General features: G+C 36.3%; 1 protein-coding gene across 1 annotated transcript in view; it reads left to right on the top strand.

Annotated features, from left to right (window-relative positions):
* ADGRV1 (adhesion G protein-coupled receptor V1) overlaps positions 1-25,552 on the top strand; it is a 305,425-nt gene that overhangs the window by 103,860 nt on the left and 176,013 nt on the right. Inside the window, exons 55-77 of the mRNA XM_019474377.1 lie at positions 519-774; positions 2,473-2,681; positions 3,236-3,409; positions 3,822-4,004; positions 4,728-4,911; positions 5,539-5,699; positions 7,058-7,175; positions 7,932-8,055; positions 9,356-9,494; positions 9,633-9,818; positions 10,152-10,384; positions 10,873-11,021; positions 11,124-11,325; positions 11,823-12,042; positions 13,168-13,407; positions 14,956-15,105; positions 15,958-16,431; positions 17,206-17,349; positions 18,589-18,760; positions 19,148-19,283; positions 20,898-21,745; positions 23,786-23,903; positions 24,767-24,938. Of these exons, the coding sequence (XP_019329922.1) occupies positions 519-774; positions 2,473-2,681; positions 3,236-3,409; positions 3,822-4,004; positions 4,728-4,911; positions 5,539-5,699; positions 7,058-7,175; positions 7,932-8,055; positions 9,356-9,494; positions 9,633-9,818; positions 10,152-10,384; positions 10,873-11,021; positions 11,124-11,325; positions 11,823-12,042; positions 13,168-13,407; positions 14,956-15,105; positions 15,958-16,431; positions 17,206-17,349; positions 18,589-18,760; positions 19,148-19,283; positions 20,898-21,745; positions 23,786-23,903; positions 24,767-24,938 (4,992 nt within the window). The remainder of the gene's footprint in view (positions 1-518; positions 775-2,472; positions 2,682-3,235; positions 3,410-3,821; positions 4,005-4,727; positions 4,912-5,538; positions 5,700-7,057; positions 7,176-7,931; positions 8,056-9,355; positions 9,495-9,632; positions 9,819-10,151; positions 10,385-10,872; positions 11,022-11,123; positions 11,326-11,822; positions 12,043-13,167; positions 13,408-14,955; positions 15,106-15,957; positions 16,432-17,205; positions 17,350-18,588; positions 18,761-19,147; positions 19,284-20,897; positions 21,746-23,785; positions 23,904-24,766; positions 24,939-25,552) is intronic.

Here is a 25,552-nt window from a genome sequence, read left to right on the forward strand (position 1 = left end):
GAGAACTGGGTTTGTTCAGCCTTGAGAAAAGAAGGCTTAGGGGAGACCTTATCACCATGTTCCAGTATTTAAAGGGTGGCTACAAAGAAGATGGAGACTCCCTTTTCACAAGGAGTCACATGGAAAAGATAAGGGGTAGTGGGGACAAGTTACTCCCAGGCAGATTCCGATTGGACACAAGAGGAAGATTTTTCACAAAGACAACAATCAGCCATTGGAATAATCTCCCCAGGGAACTGGTGGATTCCCAACATTGGACACTTTTAGGATTCGGCTGGACAGGGTGCTGGGCCATCTTGTCTAGACCATGCTTTTGCCAAGAAAGGTTGGACCAGATGGTCCTTGAGGTCCCTTCCAACCTGCTATTCTATGAATCTATGATTCTATTTTTTATGTATATATATGTATATATATATAATTTTTTTTTTTTACTTGATAGAGTTTTACAGAATAAAACACTTGGTATAACAGCATTGAGAAGAAGTTTGACTTTTTTTTCCCTCCCTCTAAAACTTCAGATTACATTTTCAGAAGGTCAGGCCTTGTCCACAATCACCCTGACAATTCTTGCGGACAGTGTTGCAGAGCTTTCAGAGACCGTGGAAATCACACTCACCCATGTTACCACTGTGGGTGTTCAGAATACCACAAAAGGAGCTGTCATCGATCCCAAACGGGCAAGAGCTGTACTTACCATTTTACCCAGTGACTCTCCACACGGTGTGATTGGGTGGCACATGGAGTCTCTCTTTGTTAAAGTCACAGAGCCAGAAGGTAAGTCTGTTTCTTGATTCTTAGGAAAAAATATATGTTTTTTCAAAGTCACCTTTGTTGAAGCTATAACATTGGTGTTATATATATAAAAATATATATATATTTTATTTTTATATATATATCATCATTTTTCCATTAAAAAATTGTAGCAGAAATATCCTTTAAAATATGTAACTGCTATTTCATTACATACATTTTATGCTGTTTTTCACATTGCATATATCAACATTATCCAGTCATTTTTGTTTAGGGGGTAAGTTATTAAAATCTTGGCATCTTGTGTTGCAAATCACTAATACATAAAATACTTCTATTTAGATAAAAAGCTGAACTTGCCCATTTAATGGGTTTAATATATCATTTAAAATAATTTACATAGAAAGACTTTCCTCATGAATTGGGTCAAAAAGGGAAACTTTTTGTTCTGTGGGATAGGGGAAGGAAGGAAGCAGAGCTAGAGTGAACTTCAGGAAAACTGAATCGGGGTTTTCCTGCTTGCCAGCTGCGTGTTTGATTGGGTTATGTCAGTTTTCCTTCCAGGCACCAAGTGAAATTGTAAAGGATCTGCCAGGCAGTTGGCCAGAGGAGGAGTGCTGCGGTGCTCTGGCTCCTTCCCTCCCTGCTGACCCGGGGAGCTAGGCAGCTGATTGCTCTGGCGTTCTCTACAGCCTGGTGGTTTTCCAGCAGCTGCCTGAAGGGCTATTCATACTTCAAAAGCCTGATTGAAATTTCCTGGCAATTTAATATTTTGTCCACATTGTCAAACAAAATTTATGAAAAATACATTTTCCATCAGAATATTATTGCAGATAAAACCTCCTCACCAGTTCTGTTTTAAAGTGAGTTAGTGTTGCCCCTTTTTAGCACCTGAAAGTATTGTGAAGGGATTCTGTCGGTTCCCTACATGCACACGCATGCGCATTATAAACGTTTATACATCGAAGTTAGGATTCAAGGCATGTTCTTAGGATTCATTTTTTGCACAGTTTCTTTTCCAATCTTTAAATGTTGTATTTTTAATGAATTATATACAGGTGCTGACTGTGAAGTAGTATCTAGTTAATACAAGTAACAGAAACTAGGCTGAAGTACAAAGCCTGTTTCTTTTTATTTGTTTCTATTTCTCCAGTCATAAACCCAGCACTTCTAGCCAAATGCTGTGTTTGGTGGTTTATTGGAAAAAATTGCAAATCTGCTTTCCCAAAAGGGATCTCAGCCTGACTGATACAAGTGTATCTCATTTTCTTCAACATTTTTGTTCAGGAAATATAAAATTTACAGCCAGAGTGACTGCCCCTGATGCTGCTATATGTATTAGAATCAATAGTGATCTCCTAGGCATGTAAAGGCCAGGCAAAGTAGTGAGATGGGAGTTTTGAAGGAAAACTCAATAAAAATGGCAATGTTGAAGTAACAGTTTGTGTAGCAAACATTTAAAACTGTAAATATTCCATATTTTATTCTTCCTCTAGATCCAGTTTTAAAATGCTTTCCAGATGTACATACTGTGTGTTGTGTGTTCACACCACTTGTATGTGCTCATTTGCCCGAGTCATTGAATTACCCAAGTATTGTTTTGCTAAGCAGAATTGAAGTAGGCTTGAGCAAGCAGCTCCAGTGCAATTAAGTAAGCTGAAAATCAAGCAGGGCAAGGGTTAAAACAATTGTATCTTGATTTTTTTCCCCTCCTTGTTACAGGGCGAGTAAATTCAACTACTCTTAGTTTACAAATTCTTCGAGAACAAGGGTTTGTCGGAGAGATTGCGATTCAGCTGAGCACCGCACCTAACTTTGAACTCCCCCTCTCCAACCAAGCAACAGAGAATGAGGATTATATACTGGAAAAGACAACAATCATTATGGCAGAGAATGCAACAACAACTTCTGTCGTAGTCACTATTTTGCCTGTGAGTAGTCTAACAAAAATTTCAGCAATAATGTCCTTTAAGGAAAGGGAAAATTGTACTGTTTCTACATTAGAAGTAGGATTTAGCATTCTACAAATGGCTAAGGTGGGATTTTTGCCTCGTCAGATGTTTGTATATTAGTAAGAATTGCAGCCATGTCTTTCAAAAGAATTCAAGTATTCATCACTGAGAATGAACCAAATTCTTTGTTTTGTTGTAGTCCCAAAATTAACATATAATAATGACAACGGAAAAAATTATAAATGTCTTAGGTGCTTGCTGTTTTTCCAACTTGTTGCAGGTTTTTACAGAGGATTTGTTTTACTTAACATGTCTCTTAACAGATTTGTTCTGTAGTTCAGGAAATGTTAATTTTTCACCAAAAATATGTATATTCTTTAAATATATTCAGGATGGAGGTATTACTTTTCTTATTCTGGCTTGGTTTTTGAAATCTAGCTACCTTTCTTATAGATACAAGTAGTCAGCTTCCTGCATGTATTACAACTTACAGTGATTTATTAAAAAGGTGACATTTGAAAATATTTTTGCAGGACAATGTTCCAGAATTACAGGAAGGATTTATAATCAATATTACTGGTGTGCAACTGGTCGATTCTACCACTGGAGGTCAGCCAAGCGTGAAGAGGCTTGGGTTAGAAATAGCGGAGATAACAATTGAAGAAAATGACGATGCCAGAGGCATATTTAGTTTCAATGTTACAAAGGTAAGTAAGTCTGAATGAAAAATATTTAAAGTAGCATTCCATCAGGAGAGTCTGTGTTTTCAGACCAGTTTTGATGGTGTTCTAATAGGCTTTATGACACTAAATTGTTCTGGATAAAAAGGCCAGATACCAGACAAACAATTCCTTCTTAAAAGGTTCTTCAAAATTAATATGTTAAATTTATTAGGGAGCTGGAAGTGCTAAAACTGGTGTCATAGAATATTCTGAAAAGGACCTCAGGAGGTCATCTAATCCAGACTTTTGCTCAGAGCAAGGTCAATACTAAATTCAGACCAATTTAGAGTGATTATGTATTTCTTAATTTATTTTTACCTGCAAGTCAATATGCAAAAAAAAAAAAAAAAAAAAAAAGGTTGCTGTGTCGCTCAGCAGGTTCTTGTTGAATTTATAGGATATAACTGGAGCTGTTGCTGGTTATGAGGTACCGCCACCACAGAATATACTGAAACTTCCAGTTATTCGACAGGCTGGGCGGTTTGGGTCAGCAACTCTGTATTGGGAAGCCATTCATTCAACTGCTAGCTTTGAAGACTTCACACCGTCATTTGGAAACCTTACGTTTGCAGATGGGCAGGTATGTGCTTGCTGAAAGCTTAACTGTCTCCAGGTTTCTAATGTTTTCTTCCAGTAGAATTTGCATCTTTTCATTGAAAACATTTTATTTATGGCCTTATGTATGTGAATGATGCTCCTGACTTCAGTTCTTTAACATGGAAAAGCAGAATGTTCATAAGCATTGACCAAATAGGGTTGTATGCCTTTGGTACCTTCACAAGTGGAGACATAATTTCTAATAACAAAGCCTGTTACACTGAAAATTTGTAACGTAACCTGTCTTCTCTATAAATTCTCAGAATAAGCCTGTATGTTTTCTTAGCTGTGTTCTACATATAGTTTTAAATTTCATGCTGCCCCTGACAATACTTAGTGTACACAAGGGGTTTTGATTTCAAGTGAACAGAACTGGGCTTTGGCAAATAGAAGGATATACTTTGTAAGCAGAATTTTGGCTTAAGTACAATATTGTCTACCTGCACTTTCTACTGAGTACCAAAGCAGAGCAGTCTGCTGGTTTTAACATACAAGATTTACATTGATGGACTTTAAAACCACTCTTGACATTTTGTTACCTTATTATAAATACAGAAGTACCGTAAGATATAAGCACAACTGAACAGTGTGTGTTTATCTATTATTAGATAAAATTTCCCTATTTTAAATTTCAGATTTTTTCAAACAATTCACAGAATATTATAAATGAAACTTTGTTGCTCTTTTTTTTTAACAATTTCTGCAGGCTACAGGAGAAATAGAAATTACAATCATAGATGACAGTGAAGTTGAATTCCTTGAGATATTCAAGATTGCCCTGGTGAGGGTAACAGGTGGTGCAAGACTTGGGGATGACACCCTGGTAACTGTTGCTATTCCACCAAATGATTCCCCTGTTGGAGTATTTGGGTTTGAAGAAGAGAATGTGAGTTTGATTTGGATTGCACTTTTTTCTGCTAAAGCTGGATAGTGGGTTTGTGTCACTAACACATAGCCAATTTCGGTAAGCCTTAGCTGCAGTGGAAGACATGACTTCACTGAAAGGCGTATTAGTGCTTGTCTTCATCTAGCTGTGTAAGATGGTAATAACAATGAAAGTGCTCCTGCATAGATGTAGATTTCTGCATGACTGAATCAATTTAATTCAGTATGCTAACAATTCAGGACATCCAGGTAGGACTTTTGGTAGTCTGTTGAATATTAAAATGGTTTTGTAATAATCTGAATTACTGAAAGTAAAGTTTGGAAAGAAATTATGAAACGTATCTCATCTTAGTTCTTGTCAGTGAATGACAATTTGCTGGTGCTGTGCCTGCTTGTGACTCATTGTCTGTAATTGTTTTGAATCATAGGGCATACAGAAATAACACAAGTGACTAATCTTTGCTAGCAGAATTCAACACATTCCTTACGTCTATTATCTTCCTGTTGCTTTTCACTCTTGTCGTTATTTTACATTGTCATTGATAATGTTTTTTGTTGTTTATCTCAAGTCAGTATCGATGCCTTTTGCTACAACCTTTCCTACTTCCTCCTTCTCTTTCTTCATCAGGTAGCAGTGAAGGAACCTCAGACACCTAATGACCCTGCTGCAGTTGTATTGCTCACTGTAAGTCGAAGTCAAGGAGGACAAGGAGCAGTTAAAGTGTTATGGATTCTTGAGGAAGCAGCCAGATATGATCTGACCCCTCTGAATGGTACCCTCCACTTCAATGAGGTATTTCTGATATTGCAGTAAATTATTTACTATTAGATTTATAAATACTTTCTTCTTATGTGTGTTTGCATGGTTGTTGTTACGTGTTTATAGAAGTAGGGGGTTACTAAATATTATAACACTGGGAAAAAGCCAGTTTGAACTGGTGGGGTTAGCAGTATGCAGTGTTTTTTCAAACAGAAAAGGAAAGCTGACATGCTCTTTTTAAGGCAGCATAATGTAATCATCAGGAAGGTAGGTTCTTAAAATCTGAATTGTTTCTACACTTAAGAAAGAGAAACAAGAATGTACTGAATGTGAAGAATGATTACAGAAACATATATTCCATTGCTGTATCAGATAACTGAAAGAGAAAATTGATATTTAAAGGGTGAGAAGGATAAACAAATGCTCAAAATTTGCAGATTTAAAAAAATAAATAATAAAACACCCTAGTGACTTTCAAACTGGACAGTGTTATTTGATTTGTGTTTCGTGGCAGGTTAAAACTCTGAAGTAGGAGCCAAAATATTGGATATTGTCAAGCTATTGTTGTTATCTTAATGTTGTTGTTTTAGAGTCTACTCAAAATATTTAATGAAGAAAAGTGTTTTAACGTAAAGCATAACCTATTCTGTCTGTACAAGGCTATTTTACATTAAATAAATAGGCATTGTGGTTGTTTCTTTTACTTTTAATCAGCTGGAAAATAGCTTTTTTGGTAAGAACACCAGTATTTGGCAAAGTTCTGCCACCAGTATTTGGCAAAGTTCTGCTATCATTTTGCTATCCTTTTTCTGCTGATAGGCCTGGACATTGTTTTTTCTTCCTGAAGTTCTTATATATGCATACATGTGAGAATACAAGTATGTATGTATGTTGTACTAAGGTTATACAATATGTACCTACTTTTTTCCTATATTCTTATTTTAAGCATTTGCTACTGCCCACTGACAAAAATGTGGATTAGACAGAAATTCGCTATGACCTAATATATCTAATTTTAATAATGTTAATCCTTAGAATGCATGTATTCTATTGAGTATTTACTTTCTGATGGAAAAGATTTCATATAGAAAGTTTCCTCTAAGATGAAAACTTCTATGTGTAATTTCAATCGTTATTCAGTTGAAAATAGCCAGGGTATTTTTGGGGTGGCATACAATGTTTGAGAGACAATTTTTACTGTTTATTAGTGTTTTAGAAAACATTTCAGCCAGATCAGAAATGTCATATTTAAAAAGTCTTACAGATTATATCAAGCATATGCATGCTTAACACTCAATTTGTTAAAGAAAAAAACCTTTTTTATAATACCGTATTTTGTTTAGTTTCACTTAATGTATATATATGTATCTTCTGGTCTTTATGTGATGCAGACTGAATCCCAGAAGTTGATTGTTTTGCATGCAGTACAAGATGGTCTACTGGAGGGGAATGAAACATTTACCATTCAGCTAATCTCTACTGGTGATGCAGAGATATCCCCTGTAAATGGTAAAGAATTAATTCATTACAGTCTATTTTGAGACACTTCATATGAGAATTCTAGTAAGTCTATTCATATTATTTTAGTCTGCAGTGCTTACATGTTTTGTGTGCAGCTAGTTGGTAGCAGTTTTGACTGTCAGTCGGGAATGAAACATTTACCATTCAGCTAATCTCTACTGGTGATGCAGAGATATCCCCTGTAAATGGTAAAGAATTAATTCATTACAGTCTATTTTGAGACACTTCATATGAGAATTCTAGTAAGTCTATTCATATTATTTTAGTCTGCAGTGCTTACATGTTTTGTGTGCAGCTAGTTGGTAGCAGTTTTGACTGTCAGTCTTTTTCCCTGAGTTGCTTCCTTGTCTGAAGAAATCAGAATTTTAGATCATAATTTTTCATTCTAAATTGGTGTAGACTTCTGTGTTCAGATAGTTAACATTGTCCGTAAAGAATTCTTTAATAAAAAGAAGCAAAAACCAAAACCAGGTTCAGACATGTAAAAATCATAGAATAATTTCATCTGTAAGGGACCATCTGGGGGGTCATTTGGTTGAAAACCCTGCTCAAGGAACAGGAGACTTCACAATTAGATCAGGTTACTGAATGCCTTGTCCACTCAAATTCTGAATATCTCCAAGGATGGGGATTCCATGGGCTCTCTGGGAAGCCAGTGCTTAACCACTCATGTCACAAAATTTACAGAAGTTAACTCATTAGTTAGTTGTCATTTACCATGAGAAGCTTTTGTTCTCTTCATAGGTGTTGCAACCATCACTATTGTGGGCGATGAAGGAGCTTCTGGGGTGGTTGGGATAGCCCATTCATCTAAGCATGTTCTGATTGGAGAACCTTCAGGAAATTATAATGGAACTGCTCTTATTAGGTAGGTACATCACTCATTTTTCCAAAGGAAGGACGATAACTCAGTTTCAAAAGCTATGAGACTCCACATTTGGCAAGAATTTCTTGAGTGCCGCATTTCATTATGACTTCTAAAATTAGAACTATTTTTAAAATTAGATGCTTGTTTTTAAAGAATGGCAGAATATAGTATGTAAGTGTCTTTTCAGTATTACTGGGGAGCTCCAAATATTCCTCTCAGTCTTCAAATTATTTACAACATTGATGCATTAAAGGAAGGAGGATTCTAATCAAAGGAAGGGGGGAAGGGAATCAATGACATTTGAAGATGCTTTGTGCTTTTCAGGATTCAGTTCAGGATTGGTGCCTGAATTGTATTTCAGTATATTGCTATGATGGCTAGCATAACCTAAGTGGGAACTGGGTTTTTAATTGAAACAAGATGCAATTATTTCACTGCATTCAGTCAACTGAAAATAGGATGAAGAAAATGAAGATGTTACCATACCTTCTAAGAGTATTGGAAAAAAGGATTACGACACTTTCCCTTGGTGAAATATAGAAGCAAATAGAAGCAACAGAACAGCTTCTCAATGTTGCCCTAAGAAGCCCAAAAGGATGCTTTGTGCAGCGGTAGTTGTAGATCATGTAGTAGAGAGTAGAGGTGACGCTTTCCCTTGGTGAAACAGCAAATAGAAGCAACAGAACAGCTTCTCATGTTGCCCTAAGAAGCCCAAAAGACAAAGTGATGCTTTGTGCAGCGGTAGTTGTAGATCATGTAGTAGAGCATGTTAGGTATAGACAAATCTTTGTCATGACTTAGTTCACCAAGACTGATGTCATGAGTAGGATTAGGCCCTAGGTTTTTAGACAAGTGGCAGACAGAACATTTCTCAAGCGATCTCGTAGTAGTATTCTAGTGTCTTTCTGCCTTAAAACCCAGATTGCCTCTGGACATTACCCTTAAGTCCCATTTCCCTTCTGTTTGGCATGTCTATCTCCAGAAAAGCAGAATGGAACCAAGAGAGCTCAGTTTTCAGCCCCCACCTTTGGGCTATACATGCAAAGAAACTTTAAAGATCTCTCAGTAAAAATACAGCTCAAGATGCCTCCCAACACAGGGAAATAAAACAGAACTGCAGAAATGTTATTGCTCTGAAGAGGGAATTGTAAAGATCTTAATAGTGACTTAGTATATTAAAACTCAAGCTTCACAGTGCTGATATTTCTTTCTTGCACAACAATATGATATACTGCCTCTGGATTGGATATTAAATATTAAAGGTAGAAAATAAAATCCATGTTTGTGTTCTTACCTGCAGCCTTATACGTGGCCCAGGGATTTTTGGTGAGATCGTAATATATTGGAATATAACACCTGCTCATCACACAGAATTTATTGAGACATCGGGGACCTTGACAATGCGAGATAGGCAGTCTGCAGCAGTTGTTCTAATACAGGTATATGAGAGATTTTACACCAGTAGCTGTTTCAAGTACTTCCATTTATTTAGTTAGTATCTTGGTTAGAAATTAGCTATACCTCTCTCCCTGGAAATGGTTTAAATCCTTTTCGCTTTCATTGGTTCTTCTCCCTAGGCTGTAGATGACAACCGTCCTGAGGAGAAGCATTACTACCAGTTTCAACTAACTGGAATCAGTGGTGGAGGACTCATAAATGAATCTAGCCGCACAGCAAATATTACCATGGCCGCCAGTGATTTTCCGTATGGAGAGTTTACATTTTCACAGGAACTATTGCAAACAACAGAAGAAGAAAAACGGGTATTAGATTAAAATTCCTTCTTACGTAAAATATTGATAGATATCAATATTGTTGCTAGATTTATTCTTAACTTTAGGAAAAAAAAAAAATCAAAGATTTATTCTATATTTATCATAGCACAGTCTCCAGAATGGCTGTCTGAGGCTTTTGGAGTTTTTTAATAGCCTAAGAAAGAAGGCTACCTGCTGAGTTACAGGTACTCCGTACTTACTAAAGCAAATTGTTGTTACCCGACAGAACCATTGAAAAGATGCCTTTAGAACAGTCTCCTAAAGGCAACTGTAAGAGAAAAACAAAGCCATTTTTTAAAGAAAATGTCCTCTTTCCCTCAGGTTAACATCACTATTGTGCGTTCCAGGGGATCCTATGGCAAAGTGCATCTTTGCTTTCAGATAATAAATGGGACTGCAGAGGAGGCAATTGATTTCACTCCCACAGTAAGGGAATTGTTGTTTGAACCACATGAGGAGAGTAAAATGATTTTGGTTGAAATTCATGATGATGACTTTCCTGAAGGTCCTGAAGACTTTTCAGTGATGATTACCAAAGTGGAACTGCAAGGAAGGTAAAGATAAAATTCCCAGTTGATTGATTACAAGCAGAAGAGCAAACTGTATTTGGAATCTGATCTACCTGCATGAAGTCTCCACTGGATTTCAGCTATTTTACTGTAAAATTTCATAAGACAGCTATAATAGTAATCATAATAATAATTGGATGTATGGAACCCCATTCTTTTAACATTAGTATAAAGATTTTCCTGATTAAGATTTATTAAAACTAAAAGTCTATACATTACATACCAGTTGTCAAGTTGCATGAAATTCAAATAAGAAGATAAAATGAGAAATAAAAAAAATGAAAGATACACATTTCTGTGAATAAACTACTAATTTTGCATATAAAATAATTTGAAAAAGTGTGACCAAAAATTCTTCAGTGATAACTGTCAGAAAATAAAAGTATTTGTGGTAATTGACAAATTGTCATACTTGCATCTTAATACTTTCACAATAAATTTTTATGTAATTTTCTTTTTTATGTTCTTGTAAGTGGATTTGATTTTACTGTGAAAGAAAATGGTCTACAGATGGATCAACCTCCAATAATAGGAAATATTTCCACAGTACGAGTCACTATAGCAAAAAGTGATAATGCAGAAGGCATCATAGAATTTGATCCACAGTATATCCTTCTACAGGGTAAGTTTACCTTAAGTTTTCACTGTAGTTTAGAAGATAAGTCTGTGGCTATGCCATAAATTTTTTAATAAAATAAATTTAACTTTTTCATTATTCTTGCAGTGGAAGAGGACGCTGGATTAATCATGATTCCTGTTGTGAGAAAACGTGGAACTTATGGCTATGTAACTGCTGATTTTCTTTCTCGAAGTATTTCTGCACTTCCCAATGGTGTTGACTATGTCATCCATAATAATTCTGTCATTTTTTATCATGGCCAGAACCAGACTTTTATTTATATCTCTATTATAGATGATGAAGAAAGGTAATTAATTTTTTAGATATTTATTCACTAATTTACTTCTGAGAAATCCTTTTCTAGCATGTGCAGTATGCCTGTGCGTAGAATTGGAATTGAAAAATGAATTTCTGCAGTGCTGAAAAATCACCTAAATTTGAAGGGGGAAAAAAGAAGCTGCTATTAGAGTTTCATAGTTCCTGATAAATTTTATGTGAACAAGTACTTCTTTTTTTTATTAGATTATCAGAAATTTTGGGTGTTAATAGTACTGCTGTGAATAATAAAATATTTTGCTGTGTTTTTTTTTTTAAGTTCAACATGAGTAGGTAATAGAACATTATGTTTATTTCAGGTATCACCATTCTATGCAAATGGGCGGAATCTTCTCCTGTATGCTTAGAGAGATGACTTCTGTATACCTTCAAACAGATTCGGTTGGAGGCATGATTGCATTACTAAGTCTAGTTTTAATGATTTTTTTTCTCAGATATCTCAGAATCTCTTTTTCTTTTTCCATGCAGTGAATTTGCAGAGCAATTTGAAATCCAGCTGACAGGAGCCACTGGTGGAGCAGTCCTTGGGCTCCACCTAGTGAGCCAGGTCACTATTGCTAAAAGTGACTCCCCCCAGGGCATCATCCGATTTCTCAACCAAAGTCGAATTATTCTTCCAAATCCTGATACACCCACGGCAGTGTCCCTAGTGCTGGAAAGGACTGGGAGATTGGTAGGGGAGACACAGGTGGGCCATGGCTGTCAAAGACTGAATGCTTTCCAGTGACTAGGTCAAAAAGCTCCTGCATTTTCCTTCAAGAGCTTCTTTGTGACTGATTTCTGATAGGATAATTGCAGCTTTTTATTAAACACAAATTACATAAATTGCAGTATACCAGAAAATGTTGTTACCCTTTTAATTGTCTCCTTCTCCTCCTGATTTCTTTCTTTTATTACGGCCTTGTGTACTTCGTTTTGAACTAGCTCCTAATTCCATTGAAAATATGGTTAATTTAATGCACCACCAGTAATTTAATTTAGTTCAGTTGAATTACTTCCTAAAGCTGGTCAAACTTTTCTCAGTAAATTGTTTACTATGAGTTTTCTAGATTTTTTTTTTTTTCACTCTGTACAGACCACTGACAAAGTGAAGGTATAAATATGAACAAGGTGGACCTTTCACAGTCTTGGCAAATAACTGGAAAATTGGCAGTAAAGGCCATCAGCTCGTCCTCCCCTCATATAAAAATTGTCAAGGTCGTCTTTGACTTTTTCTAGAAGTCATTTGAGAAAACTGGAAGACAATTAAAATAGTGAAAATAATAATTTTAAAGTGCTGAGTATGACCTCCTCAAAAGCAATCTAATTTGTGGGAAATTTTGAAAATATTCTAGTTTTTAACTTTTATTGCAGACTCCTAAGAAAATATTTGTCATTTTCCGTCTTGATATCACACTTCACAGGGAATGGTTTTGGTCATGAGTACTCATTTGGGGAGCTTCGCAAAACAAATCATGAAAGGGAGAGAAATAGAAACTGGCCTGTGTGTTTCCTGTTACGTGCTAAAGAAATCTCAGTTTCTCTTCTTTTCTATTACTAATATCTAGAATTTAATGAACTGGCATTGTGGCTGACTGACACTTCAAAATTTTCATTTGTAATTTGTCATGTTTATTTTTCCAAAGGATTATGTATTTTCCCACATAGAATTAATGATGAATATTTTGTATTCTGTATTAACAGCAAAGATTTAAACATAGCTAGTTACCAGATACAAGAATTTTTATGTCAGTTGTGGTACTCTGTCATTCTCCCTCTGGGAGGCTATTACAATATATCACCACTCTAAATCTGAAACTGGTATCTTCCACAGATTAATTGGGACATCTTGGGGCCCAATTCAGAAGAGATTTTATCTCCCCTGAATAGTGACATTGGTGACCCTGTGAATGGATCATTCTATTTTGGAGAAGGAGAAGGAGGTCTGAGAGCTATTAATCTACAGATCTATCCTCATGAAGAAGTTGAAGTTCAGGAGATCTTCATTATTAGACTGAGTCTGATGGAAGGTGAAACAGAAATAGATCCTAAGGCAAACAACATTACACTAGTAGTAAGTCATTATTGCTTTTCTTTCTTCTGAGATCTCTGTTGATTTTGGAATTTATCCTGCAAAGCTTTTAAAAATTAATAACTATTGCATAGTTTGTCATTTGGCTTTTTTGTTCCTTGTAGTACTTAGGTGCATTGTTACAGCTTCACTTCTTAAAAAACGAAGGCAAAGAATCTGTCAGTAAAAATTGGTGTATAAGCCCTGACCTGGCCCTCTTATTTGCAGATTTCTGTGGTTCTCTTTGGAGAGATCATGGATTGGGTCCTCATTTCTAAGCTGAATTGCCAGCTGAGGTTAAACCGTGACAATGTCAATTTGTTGTTCATCCCTTCTTGACCTCCTCTTCTGCTCCAGCTATCATATATAAAAGAAAGGAGAGAATCTGACTATTGCAGAGCAAGAGAAATGCAGAAATTTGTGGAAGGCAGAGGGAGTCGTCAAAGACAAATTATTGCTCTAGGGATACTGCAACTAAGGAAATATTTATGAGGCTGTTATAAGAAGCCTGCAAAAAAATAAATCTTTGCGAGAAACTGGATTTTTACTTTTTTCCTGGTCTGTACAGTGTTGATGGAATTAGCTCCTATTTCCACAGATTCCTCAATTTCTCCTTCAGGGCCCCAGGTTTATTCCTTGGACTGGAATGTTCCGCCCTGCACGCCAGTGAATTGGCTTCTCAGTAGGCACTGGTGTTACAACTCGGTTGTAAGTCAGTTCACCACGAATTCTTGCTGCAGCTAGTGATTCTCGCAGGTGGATGTGGATAAGCTCTATCCCAGAGGGCTGAGTTTGCAAACTGATAATGTTAGAAGAGTTTCTGAACACTAGCCCAAGGTGCCTGAGCATTTCCTGCTCTAATAGCAGAATATTCAGACAGAGCATTCAAAATAAAACTCAGTCCTTTTCTTCCTTGGATAGTGCTGAAAATCTGAAAAGGGGACATTCATACTTTCCCTGCTGTCTCTGAGTATCTTGTATCCATGGGATATGTTTTCTAAATCCTTTTCAAAATTACTTTACTCTCTGAAATGTGTTTGGATCATTTATAATTTACAAGTTGTTTAAAGCTGAATGAGGCTCAACTCCATGAACAAAATCATTGTCATTGTTTGAATTTGTTTACGTATAATGCTTTTATTAATCCAAGCCTGAAAACTTTCCATATTTATTGGCAACATCATATTTTGACTCCTGCTCAATTTAGATCCTGCTTAACCTTATTTATATATCATTGCAGGATTTTCTCACAAAGAAGCAAGTTACCCATAGATTTCATATAACAGTCTTGCTTTTTGTGCGTTTGTGTGTATGTGTGCACATGGACTTGATATCGCTCCCTTCTTATACCTTGATGGTACTGTCTGCTGGGTTGGTTCCTTTTGTTCTCTCAGTCTCAGTTCTAACTACTAATGTACTGTTGAATCTTCTTCAGAGGAGAAAACTCGGTAGGAAGAACTAATAGATATGTGCCCTGTAGCATCTAGCAATGAAAATCTCAATGATTTGAACAAGAATACAACACACTCTACATTTATGATTTTTTTACAGATACAGAAGTTTGGTGATCCCAATGGAATTGTACAGTTTGCTCCTGAATCATTAACTGAGAATAACTATACAGAACCCTCAGCAGTGGAAGGGCCACAAAGTATTACACTGTTTGTCAGACGAATTCAAGGCACTCTGGGAAACATAACGGTATTCCCACTCTTTTCCTAATAAACAGTATAATCTGAAATCATCCCCAGTATCAACGTATGGAGGAATATTTTTTTCTGAGCCTTTCAATTGCTTGTTTCTCAAATTCATTTTTGAAATGTTGCCTTTTAGACTGAATTTAGCAAGGGCTCATCCCTAGTACTTGTGGTTTGGAGAGTCAGATTCAGTCTCCTCTGGTCAGGGAAAAATAGGAAAAACAGTACCACAGTGCTTCTCTCTTTCTCTCTTCCTCTCCCCCTGTGCTTTTGATGGGAGAACAGGACAGAGCATATTTACATTATAAGCTTTCTTTGAGATCATCACAATTTGCTTTTTTCCAGGCATACTTAAAGGTAAGAATCAGACTATTTTGAACCATCACATTATTTTTTACTTAAAGTTGTTTAGAACTCAGCATTTTAACAGTTACTTGTTTAAATTAAAAAAAAAATCAATTAATAAAAGCATGTGCTGTGTTTAATGAGAATTCTTCACCCCTTTCTGACATGAGGAATCTTGGAAAGAGGAAAAACAGCAAGGATGCCTTGGTGTAAAAACAGAAATAATTTTTTTAAATGGCTTAGAGATTCCATATAGTTTTAAATAAATCTTCTGAAGATATACAAAGGAAATTTTTACATTCATAGTACTGTTAGAGGAACAACACACCCTCCTTTTGTAAGATAGTTTGTGTGCCTCTTTCTATGCATACCTAAACCAATTTCTATTTTGCCTGCTTAAAACCAATCTGTTCCGTATCCTATCTACACTGAATCCTGAATATGAAAGTTTCTGACTCTGTGCGTTGATTTTGCCTTCTTTTGTTTTGTGCATTTTCTGAACTCATTTCAGGTTTACTGGGAAATACGTAGTGAATCTGACATCACAGGTGACTTTCTCAGGACAGAGGGGTCTGTTGTCATTGCTGACCAGCAGAGTACAGCTGAGATAATTGTCTACCTGTTACCTGATGATGTTCCAGAACTGGATGAAAACTATATGGTACAGCTGATTTCAGTAGAAGGTGGAGCAGATTTAGACCAAGAGAAAAGAATTTCAAAGATTAATGTTTTTGCAAATGATGATCCGCATGGAGTGTTTGCCCTGTATTCTGATCAGCAGTCAGTATTAGTAGAGAGAAACCTGGATCGGTATGTTCAGATTAATGTAACTCGGCATGCTGGGGCATTTGGACAAGTGATCGTTGAGTACCGTATCTTGTCTCATCATGAAGAAGCGCTAATTGCACCTCAGAATGAGGTGGGATACCTCACAGTAAAAGATGGTGCCAGCTTTGGAGTGAAAAGAGTGCCAATAAGCAGCCAGGTCTGTATTATCCTTTTAGTTCCTATGATATCTATTGTTTGCATTTGTGTTCATCACAATACAAATGTGCTAGGATAAGATACTAAACTCTCAATAGTAGCCACTGTGAAGAAGTAGCCCCAGAAAAGAGAGTTTTAGTATTGTCAATTTCCTATTTATGGAATAGAAATGGGTTTAAATATCACATTTTCAGATAATAATTGCAAAATCACTGCTATGCATGTGTTCAAATATTCAGTTTTTCCTTCCGTCATTGCTCTGTGTTATTATCAGTTCAATATTTTGTTATTATATGTATGCAAGTATTTTCTCAAGTTTCCCTTTTGGATTGTAAAAGGTGATCTGTTAGTGCTGACTCATGAAACAGCAGATTCAGTTCTCTGTGTTCCCTGGTTGGTGGTTGTTACTATTATTACAGTCTTACATCCACACTTACATCCTGTTACATCCATTTTACATCATTTTAATCCTAAGGATTAAAATCAATTTGAGGCCCACTGTGTTAGATGCAATTTATTAAAATGGCAATAGTTGCTCTATTTACTCATATTCCAACAAACTGCTGGTAAATCACATTCACAATATTGATGTTGTAGCTGTATTTCTTTTGAGAAACATAAAAAACAAAACATTTGTCTTGAAAACATTGCTTTTTGTATGCAAGTAGAACAAAATCTGCAGATTGTTCTGCTACTTATTTCTTTGAACTGGTGGATATAATGTTTTTAGTGGAATTAAATTTCTATCTTTTTAATTAAATTCTCTCTCTCAAAGGCATTTGTTTTACTGGGCTTGAATTTTACTCTGGAACTGATTAATGTAAGCCTGGTTAGGGGAAGTGCCAAGGATGTGCCTAAAATATTAGGAAAAGCAAAGTCAGCTGTTCTGCTTATTCCTGAGGAAGCTGCCAATTCACAGGTCAGTAGACTGGCTGCAGTGTAACATTTCTACCACAGAAGGAAGGTGACACTTCATTACAAAAGATAGCTGCTACAAGAACTCAGTTGGCTCCTTGAAGTTTTCATCATTGCAACCAATTTAATGACTGACAAGACTTTTCCAGTTATTACTTGTACTGTATATTATCTTTTCTCTGATACAAATTCTCATAGAAATGTGTTAATACAGACTCAAAACGTTTCTTCATCTATAAAATGTAAATAGTGTAAATATTGTGGTTAATTTATACTTTCCTTTACATGAAATGGAAGTTCTGAGACTTAAAGGAAAATAATTCTGGACAATGTTATTCCTTTAAGTATAGCAACCCCAAAGTAGGTAACAGCACGTATGCAGTGTTACGTGCAAAAAGAGATGGAGGTCATGCTGGGTTTTAATGCACTTGGCAGTGTATTTGGCTAATCACTGGGTGGGAAGTTTTCCATTTGTCTACTTTGTATGAGAGTGAGAAAAGAGAATTTGCTTATTCTGATATGGTATATGTGCTACGGTTCCCTTTTGGTATGTCAGGCAAAGGCAATAGCATGCTGAATTTTTCTCAAATTTTATTGAAGTTTTTATTTAATGATTTTAATTGTCTTGAAGCACTGTTCTGTCTTTTAATTTGTAATTGAACTTATATGGCCTTTCTGTAAACATTGTTTACTAGCATATATCCATTTATCACTGCTTTTAGAATGTGTGAATTATCCTTTCAGTCTCATTTGCTGCTCAAAGAAAAAGAAAAGTAGATCATACTAGCAAGAATAATTTTGTGAACGATGTCATGTGGCAACAACTTACTTTTCACTGGATAAACAAATAATTTATTTTAGACCTTTGTGTCTATATATAGTACTACAGCTACTGCCTGTGAGCATTAAGGACAGGTTGGTTTGTTCTTCTTTTAAACAACAGACACAGAATGCTATATTCAGTGTTTTCAGTACTGAAATGTCAGTTATAATGGTTCCTTTTCCCTGAGATCCAATTCTCAGAAATCCAAGATTTAGAAGTATTATTAAAGAGTTGTGAAGGAAGTATGTATATATATCCACACATGCATGTATATATATACACACACACATACATACATACATCTATATGCATGCATAATTATTGTAAAATGCCTATTTTACAAAATATAGTATGCTTTCACATACATTATTGCCCATTTTTATTCCATTTTCTATAACAAAATCTACTATGTTTCCACAGGTTGGCTTTGAATCTGTGATTGTACGACTTACAGACATTGTAGCAGGGACAGGCCAGGCTGTCGTAACCAGAAAAGGAGTTTATGGCTCTGTGATAGTTAGCTGGATTTCAGGATACCCACCAGACCTAATCACTGACTTTGCTCAGCCAGGCAATATTACTCCTCCATTTGGTAAGTACTTGTCTGAGGAAACAGCTGTGAAAGTTGCATAAGTGATGATACCACTGTTTAGTTGTTTGTACCTCTACGTGCTTCCTCTATTAATGAAGATTCATTAGAAGGAAATTGTATGGTCTGATTTTTATCTGTAAGGGATATGTTTATTTTATGAGCAAAAAAAGAACTAAGCTTCATAGATACATGTCTGGGAGGTAAGCACAATGCCATGCCCCTGAAGGACAGCTTTATATAGGAAAGACCTTATCATGCAGATTTCTTCTTCCTAAATGGAGTGGGATTGTGATTACCATCCCTGTCTCAGCACGTTCCCAGGTAAGAAGAGGATTCCTATTTAGTGATTTTGACTTGTGCTCTCTCTCGCTCTCTCTTTTCTTTCAGGTACTGTTGTATTTTCCTCTGGTGAGCAAAGTAAAGTAATTTCATTTCAGGCTACTCCAAGCCTAAATAAACATGAGTCATTTGCCATCACTTTAACAGCAGTGCACAGCAATGTGTCTGGTGGGGCTCGCCTGAGGTAAGGATATTACTTATACTTTTGAGTCATACAGATGCTGTAAGAATTATGACCTGTGTACAGGCATACACCTTATACAAATCCCTACAATCCTAGCAAGTTCTAGTGCCTTCTTTGATAAATTTGTGTGTGTTGTCTTAGGTGGAAACAAGTGTCAGTACTGCAGATCTGACCTGATCAGAACTGAGGCTTTTCTCCAATTCCAGTCTATTTCACATCACTGGGATCCAAGGTGCCTAGAATGTGTCTAGAGTCATGGAGACAGTTAAGAAAATGAAAAACCAAGATCAACAGTTTTAGCCAGGAAGCTGAAGAACGAAAGCAACTCTAACAGTTTTCATTAGTGTCCCTAAAAATCCATATTTAGAAGATCGTAGATAACAAACATTACTTAAAATAAATAAAATGAAACAAGAAATGCTCCAAAAATACCTAATTTATATAAAAAACCCTTTTTATTCTTAAAGCCAAAAACATTACATTTAATGTAGTTTTCCATCTCAACTATTTTCTTTTCATTCTTCCTTACTCATTGATAGCTAAAAGTGCTATAAAAAGAATGGACATAGAGTAACACTGTGTATGGAGAAAGGTATTGGCTTCACTGTATTACAATTACACTGGCAAATCTGAAGGAAGTAAGGAATGAACTGGATGGCTAAAATCCTGAGATTGACACTTTCTCCCAGGCTTGTCTGTCCTGTGGACCGGTGTCCTCAGAGCACCTATTTACCGTGCGAGTCAAATACCTGGAGTATACGAGGATGACCTTTCCTAGAAAACTTAAGACTACATCCCACAGTGGGTAAAGCTGACAGTTACTTTGGAGAGTTTTTGACTCTCTCTGCCTTGGAAAGTTTGTTAACTTAAATTGCTCGCTGTAATGGTAGTGCCATTTGGTAGCCTCTAGCACTGAATAATGGGTCAGATATAGGGATAAGTGTAAGACCCAAGGTTTAGCAAAAAGTCTTAGTCTCTATGCTTATTTTCTAATAAGAAAGGGATATATGTAATATGAACATAGTAGAGCTTAAATTGATATTGATAATAGGGCTCAGATCTGGAAAAAATTGCTATGAGTAATATTGTGAGGGGACAGTTAGTATTTCAAAGCCCCAGTGTAAGTTTTAAAATAACCTTCTTCCTTTTCTAGCTTTCTGGCTAAAACTGTAGATCTGCTGGCATCCATCTCCTCCACAGTTTTCCCTTGGAACAGGAAGTTTGTTTGACGGTTAAAACTGGTATTAGTCTGAGTGACTGTATTGTAATATATCTCCCTGCACTGTGTCCACAGTAGGAAGACATCATACTTTCCTTGCCTCTCCATTTTCTCAGGAAGACCTTATTTTATTTATCCTTTACTCTGTATCCTGTGCTGACTCAGGATGCATTAAGCCTGTGGAGGCCTGTTCAATCATTCAAAAAATATTTTTCAGGGAAGCTCTTTACATCTTGCCTTGTATGGTTGCTATTTCTTCCCTCTGCTCTTACGCATTATTTTACCCACTTTCTTACAGCCATCATTGACTGTTCACTGGAAATTATTCTGCTTGGGTGTTTTACTTTTCATATTTCATACTTCCTCACTCCGCTTTGACATCTTTTCTGTTTCAGGTCAGGATTTAGGATAGCTGAAATTGAGCCAATGGGGATCTTCCAGTTTGCTCTTAACTCAAGATCTGTTTCAGTTGAAGAAGATGTTCAGGCAGTCACACTACATGTCCAAAGATTGTTTGGTTTTCAAAGTAATCTCACTAAATTGACCTATCAGACCGTTCCAGGAAGTGCCAAACCACTAGAGGACTTTATACCCATCTACAATGGAGAGCTTATGTTTTTACGTTTTCAGATAAATGCTGTGATAGAAATATCAATAATTGATGACACTGTGTCTGAAATGGAGGAATTGTTTTTTGTAAATTTGACTGCTGTGGAAATTTTGGATGTTCAACCTGTGAATCCTGACTGGAGTCCACGTCTGAATCCAGCCTTCAGTGTTGCAACAGTTAATATCCTGGCTAATGATATTCTTCATGGAATACTAAGTTTGGGGCCAGAGTTTATTTACGTTGAAGAAGATGCAAACAACAGTACCCCCAACACAGTGATACTTCATATCAGAAGGACCAAGGGTTTAACTGGTGATATTGAAGTAACTGTTAAAACCTTTGGGGGAGTGAGTGCACAGAGTGGCGTAGTTTCATATCCTTTTGGAAATGTTTATGGAAAATCAAACTTCACATGGGCAATGGAAGGAGAAGATTTTGAGGAACAGTCAGTCTCTCTGACTTTGCTGGACGGAGAAAGAGAAAGCAAGTTGTCCATAAAAATTTTTGATGATGATGAGCCTGAAGGACAGGAATTGTTTTACGTTTTCCTCTCAGATCCTGAATGTGGAGCTCAGATTGTGGAAGGGAAGGATGAATATGGATTCACTGCTTTTGCAACAGTAATTATTGCAGGTAATATTTTTTCCCTCAGAAAATTAGTAAATACATTTGAATTAAATAACTGTAAATAACTCTATGTTCTCGTAGCAATTTTCGTATAAAGATTGGAATTCTATTTGATAATAAGCAGGGTATTCTATTCCCAAATCTTGAGTTTTCCAGATCAGAGAAAGCACCTAATGCACCAAGTCCACCATGCATCCCTTAGCAATGTAGCTCAAAATACATTTAGAGATGCTGCTTATCTCTGTTCTTGTCCTGTTATACTTCATGAGGGGAAAGGCTAAGCTTGAGTGTTTTTCTTTCATGTGTAGTAGCAGTGCAGGCTTTTTTGTTTTTCTTTGCCATACACTTTTACATTGTATGGCATTTCTATGAAGTATAAAAAACAGTTTCTGTTTTCATTCTTTGATACTATGCAATTCATATCTACAGTTTAGTCATCCTCTGATTCTGGGGGGGGAGGATAGGAATGGGCTTACATAGGCATCAGGGAAGAATTTTTCTTTCAGTTACCACACACTACTGTGAGAAAGTGATGTCAGAGCTCCAATTTCCCTTTAGCTTTTAGATATCTATCAGATTTATCAATTGAATATAAACCAAGTTTAACTGCAATATAGATTAAGTTTTAGAAACAAGTTGGGAACTGGAACAGTTTAGGCTAATCAAGAAAATTATCTGTAAGGTCTAACATTTACTGGAAGTTTTGTGTATTTAGATAGTCTTAACAATACAAGGTAGATATTGGGAACCAGGATTAAACTCTGCTGGTGGATGAGTGTATGGAGCAACCAACATTATATATGCAAGAACAGATCGTATAAAACACATTCCCTTCATGTGCACCATCTCTAGAATTCACCGTGCACGTAACCAGTTGCCCGTATGTGCAAGTTAACCCTCGGGTTAAGTATGTGCATAGGCACAGGTTGGAATTTGAACTTGTATTGAATCCTACAGAAGTGTATTAACATGTTCTAGAGTTACACCCTGAGTACAATGAGTACATAAAGTAAAGTCCGGAGAGAACTTATGTTAAGGGTCAAAGCATGTTAAGGGTCAAAGCATGTATCTGCATTTAACTGTATAGATAGAAAGATACCACAGGTTAAATACTTGTGCATGTGCATAAGCAAACACGCGGTTTCTGTTAATCTTCAGTATATATATGGACATTTAATAAGCACTGTGTTGGAAATAGATTGCATTTTCAATTGCAGAGTAAAGCCATTGCTACCGGTAAGGAGAAATCCTTTAGAGGCAAGATATAATGGGATACTGTGAAGACATTAGTTTCCCCTCATTAACCCTATTTTTTTTTCCTCCACTGCTGTTTTGCTGAAGTTATTTACATTCCCATGAGAACAATGCAGTATTTTGCAGCTCCCTAGTTCCACACACTGGATTAAAGATGCAGGAGAAAAGCTGATGTAACAATTTGGGAAAATGAGTGGGTTCAACAACATTGTGGGTGGGATGAATAAGAAAGCTAAAGTCATGTCCTTGGAAGCTCATCTTTATCCCATAACCAGCTATGGCAATGCTGCCCATCTAGGGGCACACTGAGGCCCATTTCTGTTTAGAAAGAATATGTTTTAAAGGTTATGGTAAACATAAAATAATACAGCTGAAGTGGTATCTCATAAGGGCATTATAAACAAGGCTTTTGACACTGTTCTGGACTACTGTAACACCTAGTCTCTTGAAGTCAAGGGACACAGAATTCAGTCAGTTTGCTGAATGCTGCTGAAAATACAAGCTTATGTGCATAGATGGTGCCAGGGCTCTCATAAGGAATTTACTTTCAAAAATATTCTACTGGTTAAAATAAAATTTAGAAATGCCAACATTTTAAGTTCTAGATAGATACGGAGTGTAAATTAAGAATAGAAATATTAAATTTTCTTGAGGCGTCCCCAAGTGGTACTTTGCAGCATGCTTTTGATACCTATTTTTTATTTTTTTTTAGCAGTTATCTGTATTAAAATTATAGTTTAGTCTCAGCTTAACTTCCTTGCTAATTACTTTCACGGACTGTTTCCTATATAGGAAGTGATCTCCAGAATGGCATTTTGGGATTCATTCCAGAAGTACAAAGCGGTCTTGTACTTGATGAAGATGCAGAAAACAGAGAGGTGCTGCTGATTGTTGCAAGGCAACCAAACAGGTGCAGGCAACAGCTGATTCAAGTGCTCTTCCCACATGCTGTAATATGCTGTGTTGAATCACAGAAGCTGCTGTTAGTGGAAGAAGTTATCACAGAGTTTTATAATAAATCTTTGCCTTTCAGCTCCTTTAATAACTTCCCAGAACTTGGCAAATGGGTTTTTAAGTTGTGAATGTGATTAGGTCTGTCACTGTACTGTTATAAAGCAGAAACGGAAAACCCAAATATTTTCCAACTTATGCCATAAGGCAGCAAGTATGAAAGTTTTGCTTAAGGTAAAGTATTTACACTGCTAAAGGTGTAATTCAAATTCTCATCTCCCTGTGTAATATAAGCAGGTGTGAATACTAAAATGAGAAATTAAGAAGATACCTAGTGTCAGCACTATGCTTATGTCTTCACTCATGCAGATACTGTGTTTTTTCTAATTAACACATATATACATTGCACATTTATGTGTACTATAAACAAATATGCTCAAGCACTCAAAGTTCCACAAACTTATAGGAAATCCAAATTCTGCCTGGCTTTCCAGGCAAGCGGTTACTATAGTATTAAGGAAAGTACTTGGCCACATCCCTGTCTTCCAAGCACTATTCAGCTAATCTCATGTTTTCTGAAACAAAAATTGAGTAGAATCAGGGTTCCCATAATTGCTTTATTTTCTTCCTGTGTTACTTTTTGGTTATCTAAACAGGTTTTAGAGGAAGGAATTTAAGTAAAAAGAGAGAATTTTTCATCTTAAGTCAGTTGGTTGCCTAGTGATAAGTTTAGAATATTAACAAAAAACGTATGTTACCTCTGTTGTTCATAGCGATAGTGCTCTCCTTCAGTACATGTATACTCTTCTGATTTTCTTATAGGGCTTTTGAAGATGTGAAGATCTTTTGGCGTGTGACCTTTAATAAAACAGCTGTTGTCCTTCTGAAGGACGGCATGAACTTGGAGAACGAACTTGTATCTGTGCTGGGAGCCACTACCTGCATGGCAGGTCAAACAGTATGCAACATCTCCATTGAAATAAAACCTGATAATGTAAGTAATTATTGCTCATTTACGTACAGCACTGTGACGTTGAATTGCAATTTATCAAGATGAAAAAACCCCTCTGATCCAGAGGAACGGATGTGTAGGACACAGTTTGAAGATGGTAACTTGACATCTGCTCAGTTCCTCTGCAAACACGTTTATTTACAGGCTTGTGCTACCTCCATTGTGACTGGTAAAAATTCGGGAAGGAGATGAGTATTTAGTTTGAAAAGTAAATTGCAGATCTCAGATTTGTACAGAACAGTAAGAGAAAAAGAATGGAGTTGTTATTTCAGTGAGACATGTATTCATTCATATACTGGACTCTTATCCTTCACACAGTAAATCTTTCATCTATCAAAGCACTTCTTAGGGTGGTTTATGGAAAGCATATCCTGTAAGTAATAACATCTCATTCGACAAAAAAACCTACTATTGCAACTTGTGCACAATTTTACATGCTTAAATCTAGCACAATGATCTGTGAAAACTCTAGTCAATCATAAAGCTCCATAAGAATCTCTGAGTGTCTAAAAACCTGTTGCTGTGCACATCCAGCCTGTGAGTACCGAAGTTCAATTTAGCAGCCATCATCCACTAAAGCCATTTGGCATTTGTCG

This window comes from Aptenodytes forsteri, unplaced genomic scaffold, assembly GCF_000699145.1.
Source record: "Aptenodytes forsteri isolate BGI_AS27 unplaced genomic scaffold, ASM69914v1 Scaffold41, whole genome shotgun sequence".
NCBI classification, from domain to species: domain Eukaryota; kingdom Metazoa; phylum Chordata; class Aves; order Sphenisciformes; family Spheniscidae; genus Aptenodytes; species Aptenodytes forsteri.